Below are 8,840 nucleotides of genomic sequence, written 5' to 3'. Positions count from 1 at the left end.
GAAACTCATGCCACAAAGCTCCCAGCACACAGTTTCTGTGCTAATGTTAATGTCAGAGGAAATCTGGAACTCTGCAGTTACTGAATTTGCAGAGCATTGGCACATGGTCTGCCACATCATGGCTGAGTTGCTGTGATTGCTAAATGATTCCACTTTGCAATAATAGCACTTTCATTTGATTACGGAATATCTGGGATGGGAGTGATTTAACAAATTCACTTGCTTCTACAATGGCATCATATTACAGTACCAGACGGGAAATTAGTGAGCTCTTTTGAATGACCTATTCTTTCGACAGTGCAGCCTAGGCGGAGTAGTCGAACGCAGATCCACTGAGCTCTCAACACAGACAGCATCGTCAGAAGGAAAGTTGATAAAATAAATTACAAATGTTGTATTGTTCGATACATATGCGTACCGAACCGAAAGCACTGTATCGAACGGTTCAATATCGATACGAATATCGTTGCACCCCTAATAAATATAGATAGATAGATAGATAAAAATTTATTTTATTAACTTTTCTTCTGACGATGCTGTCTGTGTTGAGAGCTCAGTGGATCTGCGTTAACTAGGCTGCACTGTCGAGCACAGATCCACTGAGCGCAGCGCAAGCTAGCAAGACAGAAGCTAAGCTCTCGTTGCAACATGGCAAATTGAACCTCCCCCACCCTCATTCAGATCTGGCGTTTGGAACTATTTTGGTTTTCATGTGAAGCATGACCCTGAAGGTAAGCGTGTCATGGACAAAAGTAAAACAGTATGTTGGATGTGCCACGCAATGCTCAATTACATGGGTGGGAACTACTGCGTTAGCGCAGTTAGCTCGTTAACGTGTTGACGCTGTCCAGCCCCATGCACGGGGCGATCCGTGGTTAATGGAGATTTGCCGTGTTGTGGCGTTAACGTCATTTCAGATTAACGCTGACAGCACTAGTGGGGAACACAATGAATATGACTGCACACTACTCCAACATCATCCTAGTGCAAAGACAAATCGAAGCAGACAAAAACAACAAGCACGCATGCTACAAACTTTACCCGAGTCATTTAGACAGCCGTTAGCACATGATTCTCCTTATGGGGACCTGATATGTTTAATATGCTGCTGAGAATAAAGCCCAGAAGAAGCTTATAGTATAGCTTTTATTTTGGAAAGAGCCATTTCTCTGTAATAAACTCTCTTTTCCAAAGATGAGTGATTTCTCGATCAGATAGATTTATTATTTTTATTACTTTGTTGTTTCAGCAACATTAAATTTAAAAACTGTACTTTTGAGTTAAAATATATATTTATCATTTTAATAAATGACAAATTAAAAAAGCATGAACATTTTTTTGTATTGAAAAAATATCAAACCGTGACACCAAAGTATCAAACCGAACCGAACCGAACCGTGAATGTTGTGTATCATTGCACCCCTATTAGTTAGTTAGTTAGTTAGTTAGTTATGGCAATGGATTGAAAATACACCCCACCCCAACCCTAACGGCTGCACCTCCCAAAGAATTTTGTCTGGGCTCTTATCTCACTTTTTTATTTCAAACAATCAACAGAAAATTTCACAGACATATTTTTACGTGAGGTTTTTAAGGCTGTAGTGTTAATTTTTAAGTAACACGAGCCCAGCCGCAGCAGCAACGCTAGGCTAACACTAACTAGCTAGCAAGATTATAAACCTGGTGCTAAACTAAGAGAAGCCACAAAATCAGTTTGAATAAGAGTAAACATTTACTCACCAAGTCAGTGTATCAGGTAAAGATCCACAGCAATGACAACAATAATATCTTGAGCTGACGCTTTTCCAGGTTTGCTCAACATATTCCATAAAAAATGATGGTAACAATGAACGTGCGGACTGATCCGAGAGGGAGGAGGGCGGTGGTGACATGGCATTTTCAAAACACATCTTTCATCCTTCCGCACTGAGAAGCAAAACTTCCATCTCACTTAGTTTTTCTAAGTTAAGACAACTCAAATAAATTGAGTTTATCAGCGTTTGCATAAAAAGTACTGTTAACTTATTTAAATCGAGTTCTAATAACAAATTGATAAAAACTGAGTTCAGCCTATTTAATATTTTTAATTAAACACAATATTACATTTTACAGTGTATTGGTAAAGGCAGACTGCAGAGCCAGGTGCTTGATTTTATATGCCCGTGGTAATGAGAGTGAAAACACCTGAATTCAAAGAGTCATTGGATGAAAACTTTTATCCATAGAGCTTAGGCCACAGTCCACTTTGGTTCCTATTAAACTGCCAAACCGCAAATTTTATTTTATTTAATAAAGAAAAGAAAGCATCTCTGGATAGAAAATGTATATTAAGAAAAAATTAAAAGTGCTAATATCCATCTAGTGTTTCAGCATTATTGCATATGGTGCACTTTATATCTAGGTACACATTTTCAACATTAACGAGGTGCTTATTGGCACGGATTTTAGAAATATACTGGCTCCTTTTTAGTCATTGCAAAGTGCTTCTTGACAGTCTAGTAGTAGTCAAATACTTTAAAAGAAAAAAGAATAGGGAAGATGGTTTAAATTTAATCTGGAACACTTAAAGTGTCGTTTTTGTGTATTAAGAATTTATCTGTTGATTATTGTTGAGGGAAAATGGTTATTCAAGTCACCACCTTGTAAGATTTATGCCTTTAAGGCAAAATAGGAATCCAGTTCTTTTTGTACTTGTAATAAGTACAACCTCTATACTTACTACCAAGAAACATTTGGCAGTAAGTAAAGTTATTAGGAGGTTAATAGAATCTTCTTAGTTACCTTATAGAATAATGTCACAACAACTACAGTACTAGACCTATTTGTTACTTCGGGTTCCGTGACTGGCTATGAGCCAGAACCCGAAGTAACATCCAGAGGACCTGCACAGTCATTCAATTAAAAAATAATATTAAATAAATAAAACTAATAAATAAAAAATACACACATCTTACTGATCTCTGCAGTCAGTAACATTACACATAAAGTGCAAACATAATAGCAATTGTATAAACACACACACAAACACGCCTTTAAAGTTTAAAGGCGTGAAATTGGACGGTCTAGTTCTGATTAGCGTCACCGCTGTCTCGGTGGAGTTTAATAAACTCGGCCGTCTGCTTCTTGCTATCTAAAATATAACCAGACACTGGTGTAAATTCTCGACTGTCTCATACTTCTGTTTAATAAGTTTTCTGTTTGACGTTTAGTCAGCTGTGTGAAAACCAAGGAGGAACCCACCCGGGGGATTAATAAAGTTTTATTTTATCTAATCTAATAACTTTAATCTCAGCCAAACCGATTTACTCACGAACAAACAAAACACTGAAAAAAGCCCAACAATAACATTTTTAGGTTGTCTAAGTGACTTATATATTACGTTTAACCCGAGCAGCGAAACTCCGCGGTGATCTGAAAATGATGTGCCGGGAGTTGTGCCGTTCTCGGCCGCATCAGTAACCCTCGAGCTCCCGGCTAGCTGTCGAGCTGGTGGGTAGCAGACGCCTCTGAAAACGTCGAAGCACTTTTGCAAATATGGGATATCTTGATAAACCGAGCAGATATTTGATGTTTACACAACTACTTTCTCGCCTGAAAATATGTTAAAAGTTTATTTTGTGACCCAGAAAGATTAGTATGAGTAATTTTAAAACTTAGTAGCGGCCGCCATTGCTGGAAACTGGAGTTTGGCTGGGCCGCGCTATGAATTCTGGGATATGGTAGTAATTTGGACAGCCTTCGGCGCGTCGCTGTGACGTAATCGGTCTACAAATGCGGCCTCAGGAGGATGCAGCCCATGAATTGTATAATATAATCGCAGTATAATCGCAGCCTTTGCGGTTAGAAAATTGCACTTGATCATGTCGCGATATTATCGCAAATGCGATATATCGTTCAGCCCTAATCTAAATGCTCTTTATGTGTGTAAAGAGTTTATCTTCTAACCAGGATTCAGTTCATTTTAATCCTTCAACTTAAACATGAAAATAACAATGTCTGCCTCAGTTTTACCATATCTAAATCATCAAACACCCCAAAAGTCCTAAAATGATCCTAAACCCATTTCAACTTAAACCTTAAATCCCCCCTTTATTTTGACACATTTCATGTGTCAAAATAATGTACAAAACTAAAAATGCTCAGTTTTCCCCACTCATGATCCAATCTATGTCATGAAAATGAACTTAAAACAGAACAGTCATCAGTCATGTGCTTAGCCTTAGTCCAGTCTTTACCTCAGTGTCCAGTTGGTCCAACCTTAGTTCAGTTCGTCCGTCCAGTCACCGTCCATTCATACGTATTCACACCAGGTATTTCCTCTTTCTTGCTGAGACAACAAGAAACTGTTCCTCTTTCACAGTTGCGAGTAAACATAACTAACCTCTCACCTATAAATGATTCTCTCTAACTAAGTGTGTGTGTGTATATGTCGTCCTCAAATGCTCTCTCATCTCACCCGTTGCACTTCTGACCTTCCACCAGACCAGAGGCTCATCAAATAGCCTCGTCTAACCTGCTCCTCAGAATAACTTAGACTCTGCTTTCATTAATGCAAACTTTCTGCAACTTAGTCTTTCTGAAAGACACACACTGTTTAAACCTCTGAATGCAATATCAATGCTGCAGATTATATTATTAATGCAATGGTGACGATGACGATTATTTAACAATAGCAGTAAAATAATTTCCCTGCTCCACACTCCCTCTCTCGACCTCTGGTACACCAGAGGTCGCAATACATTGTGTCCTCGCTCTGACCCTCTCTTGTGGTCCATCCGGCCTCGGGCCTCCAGGATCCTCACCCCCTGTGGTCGCCGAGATCTTCTGCAAAGGAAACAAAACACCTTTTCCTGCATCTCCCTAACTTATCATAGTTGGGACTCTTTAATCAAAAGCCTTATCCTAATTATGTTCTTGACTTATAGACTTGTATTTATATATATTCTTCAACGTTACTCATCATTTTACCACTCTCTTAAAACGCTGACACTAACTTCATTTTAAAACCTGTTTTTGATATAGCCTTTTTATTTCATTTTGCTCCTTTTAATGTAACAATACCTTATAATTCTAGTTTATCAGACTTAATCAAAACCTATGCTTTCCTTCCTTTGGTCCTTCTTTAAATCAGAACATTTTGTCTTCTGAAAGTTTTATTTCTGCTTCTGCCAACATGTTTAGTTAACGAGCTCGACTGGACAGAAACAATCACAACTGCTGAACCTGCACTGTGCTCATGGTTAAAATTCCACAACATTTTGTCTTCTGAATATTGTATTTTTGCTTCAAAACTGCTTCTAGCACAACAAGAGTCAGCAGAGGCTGGAATGACAACAACAACAACAATCTTGTGCTTAACATAAAACAAAAAATAACACAAGTAACAAAAACAACACAAGTAACTTAAAAAAGCTTCAGTCCACATTTCAGTTAGTTGAGCAAAAATCACAAAAAAATGTTGAGATCTCCTGCCTTTTCTTAGCCCTGTTGTGTGATCTGCTGAGGTGAGACTTCAATGCCCCTCGTGTCCTGAACGAACAGACGCAGTCACTGTAAACACAGGGCAAATGAAATCCTCTTCTATGTCGTAGCTGGTGATGTCTTAAGAGTACTTCTTGGCTTGAACAGACAAAAGAGCAGAACTGGCACTGCATACAAAAGCTATAATGAGAAGAGAGGAGAGGACAGTGTCAACAATTCAAAAGAAACCTGAATTAATCTCAAATTACCAAAGTTACATTACCTGATAATGTGTTTGGGGCGGGGGGCAGGCACTCCTGTTCTGATTCCTCTCCTTACCAACTCCTCATCAGTCCCTCATAAATCAGGACAAGCAGTGGTCTGGAGTTGGCTTTTAATTCTCTAAATAAATAAAAATAGCAATTAGTTTTAAAATAAAATACCAGCTTCCTGACATTACTTAAGAATTTTTTTGGCTCACTAAAGTGAGCTGATTCTGCCTTGTAAAATGCCATGTGAAACACAGTAAAACAAATAATTTACAAAACATACATTACATCAAATGTTTAATTTATTTAATTTATTATTAACAAATTGTATTCTACATGGAATGCACCAACAGTATACTGGGATGTATTATGTAAGCCAAGGATAATTTTGTGTGATTGGTTTTACAACTTAGAATGACAAACATTGGATTGAGAGTATGAGTGGGATAAAACTCCTGAAGCATCTGTTTAAATTATCAGTGCATTTATTAATGGTGCTCCATAAATAAACCAAAACAATGTTGTTTTGTGCATAACAAAAAGCTCACAATTGTGCAGTCAAAATGTAAAATAAAAGATGCTGAGCATAATAACAAAGACAGATTTTGCAGCTGCTCTGTTTCCAAGTTCTACTGCGCAACTGACAGCCTGGAGTTTGAAATTCTCTTTGTAACCGTGTCTCTTACAGGTGCCATTTATGGTCCTTACACACATAATATGGTAATATTACGTTGAAGCAGAGTACGTATCACTCTGCGAGGCTCCTCGGTAGCCGTAATGCTCCAACAATCCATCAAGCAGTGCAGCTTCATAGCTTACCAAAGTCGTACCAAAACATTTTTTGACATATTTTTTTAAGCTGTGTACCACATAAAATTGGTTCGAGGTCAGTAAGCACAACCAGAATTCATACATAAGGCAGACTGTCGATTTTTGAGATGAAAGGATTTTAGGCCGTGCGTCAACGCGTTAGCCCGGTTAGCTCACTAACGCCACCCAGCCCCACGCACGGGGTGATCCGCGGTAACTAGTTAACGGAGATTTGCCCCGTTAATGCAGTTATGGCATTAACTTTACGCTGACAGCACTAAAATAGTCATCTTCAAATGTTTTCTTTTTACCGACCAGCTCCTCTTTGATAGCTGCCGTGTCCATCTTGTCGTTGCCTGCAGGTGAAGCGATGGGGGAGGGGGAGTTGTGTTCAGTGAAGGAGAGAGGCGGAGTAACACAGCGTAGAGACAAAAGTGGACGAAAGAGAGGCAAACTTGCGGCTCCACGAGTATAATGATAATGTAGACTATATCGATATAAACTATATTGTCACATCTCATATTTCATTTAGTGGAGCTCGCTGGCCATGAGGACTCCACCACCCCGTTCACACAGAAACTAAAGCACACATTTTATTGGCTAGATGTGATTCGAACAAATTAAACAACATGGCAGCAGGCGCCCCCGAACTTTATTTTATTTTATTTAAATAGCGGCGGGGGGTTGCTGCCGTTGGTCATGAGTGAGCCAGCCTATTTTGTTTCGTTCGGTGGTATGGCGGCCACAGACTGCACTTCATGAAATACGCATAGGGGGTGTCGCGGAGGCTTGTCAGATATGAGCGCGCCTCTTTAGTAGCGAAGTTTGTCGGATTTTCATTGGTTTGTGACATGGAATCTTAAATGATATAGTAAACACATACCCATAAGCCACAAGGCTTCTTAGCCAAGAAAGTAATGCTATGCTAAGTTTCGGAAAAATACGAAGAACTTCAGTTGTGATATTTCTAACAGACAAATTGAGACTGTTCAAACATATACTGTCTGATATAATAAAAGAAACATTACTTGCCTTTAGAAACTTGAGATGAACGATCTATCCAGCTCCTAGCCTCACGTTCTCATTAAGGCAGACGGGCAGGTGGCTTTCAGTCCTTGCAAAAGCGCAAAGTAGACCCCGTAGCATCCAAAAATATGAGATGCGCATGCGTACTCAGGCACAGAAAGGCGCCAACAGCTTCAACTCATGTAAAACTTGAATTCATTCATTTTGCCAGCAATAAATTTCATCTGAGACCAACTTTTGCTCCAAAACGTTAAATGATTAGTTGAAACCCTTAATGTATTTGAGTTTATGGGCCAACTGAACTTTTATTGTTGAATTGTGAAAGAAATGACTGTAAGCTCAACAACTGCAAGTTTGATTTTTTACAGTGTGGCGAGGTAACATATATTGCTCGCATATCGTTGTCATTGCCAATAAGTTAGTCTTTTGGACTGATAATGAACCTTTTCCCAGGGTTACCTGTTGTGTTATTGTGTTTGAGGGTGATCTCGCTAACCTTGTATTTGTTGTTATATTGTTACCTGTGTTTGCCCCCTGCTTTATCTAAACATCATGGCAATAAAAACAAAACAACAAAAGCACACAAACCTTAAGTGTATCTTTAGAAAGACACAAACTGAAACACAAAATACCTCAGTACTCACTTCATTCACTCAGCTGTTTTATCTGCGGGATGAACGTGTTGTCTGGTTTGAAACAGTTTGCAGGAGTTGACGATGAATTCTCCCACAGCGTCAATCTACCTTGCTACTACAGTAGTATCTCTGAGCAGCCCTCACTCTCTCCCTTAGAGCGGATTGGTGAGGCTTGTATCGGATTGCGCTCTGATTGGTCGTTCGCTTCTCATAGAGCGGTACGTCAGTCCAGTTGCACCACCGCCGTCATGTTTCACCCCCCTCCTCAGTCGAACAACGGTGCTTTTTAGGATGCTGGAGCAACGCGGTATCATATCATCAGGACCACAAGTCTGAGTGGGATGGAGACAGTGAGTGAGGTATGTACAACGAGGACGGTTTTCCTCTTTTCCGTGCCAATAAGCAGTGAAAGATTACGCTTTTCTTCTCTTGTGGGATGCATTACGCAGGGATGGTTCTACTTTTTAAAATTTCTGCAGTATGAGTGGATTCATCCGTCCTCGCATCATCTGTCCTTCCACATTTCCGAGCGCTCATCCGCAGGTTTTCGGGTGTCCCCTCTATTGTTGAGCTTTGGTCTTTGCTTTAGTACGTTCGGGTTATCGGGATACCCGCCTGGGTCTTTAGGGATGCCGTTTGG

General features: G+C 39.6%; 2 protein-coding genes and 1 long non-coding RNA gene across 5 annotated transcripts in view; 1 reads left to right on the top strand and 2 right to left on the bottom strand.

Moving 5' to 3' along the window:
* Positions 1 to 8,404, bottom strand: part of LOC147311638 (uncharacterized) — a 32,651-nt gene extending 24,247 nt beyond the window's left edge. For 2 of the 3 annotated variants that reach the window (XR_015125330.1, XM_086266312.1), the window contains exon 1: positions 8,210 to 8,404. Coding sequence is in view for 1 of the 3 variants with exons in the window: in XM_086266312.1 (XP_086122438.1) it covers positions 8,210 to 8,214 (5 nt within the window). In the remaining 2 variants the exon portion in view is untranslated. Of the gene's footprint in view, positions 1 to 4,235; positions 4,304 to 8,209 lie in introns of those variants that run through there. The other variant, XR_015125329.1, reaches the window with a different exon arrangement.
* Positions 4,355 to 8,180, bottom strand: LOC147311639 (uncharacterized). The gene is made up of 3 exons (XR_015125331.1): positions 7,572 to 8,180; positions 5,744 to 5,862; positions 4,355 to 5,661 (listed from the first exon to the last, which is right to left on the bottom strand). It is a non-coding gene; the product is annotated as an uncharacterized LOC147311639 (long non-coding RNA).
* b3galt1b (UDP-Gal:betaGlcNAc beta 1,3-galactosyltransferase, polypeptide 1b) overlaps positions 8,403 to 8,840 on the top strand; it is a 64,767-nt gene continuing 64,329 nt past the window's right edge. The window contains exon 1 of the mRNA XM_086266311.1: positions 8,403 to 8,559. The gene's annotated coding sequence lies outside the window, so the exon portion shown is untranslated. The remainder of the gene's footprint in view (positions 8,560 to 8,840) is intronic.

This window comes from Aulonocara sp. 'chitande type north' Nkhata Bay, linkage group LG16 (genome assembly GCF_057382095.1).
Source record: "Aulonocara sp. 'chitande type north' Nkhata Bay isolate Kocher_YH1m ecotype deep benthic linkage group LG16, A_spYH_male_GT1.1, whole genome shotgun sequence".
Taxonomy (NCBI): domain Eukaryota; kingdom Metazoa; phylum Chordata; class Actinopteri; order Cichliformes; family Cichlidae; genus Aulonocara; species Aulonocara sp. 'chitande type north' Nkhata Bay.
The sequence above is the reverse complement of the archived record's forward strand: the minus strand, read 5'-3'. Positions and strand labels throughout refer to the sequence as shown.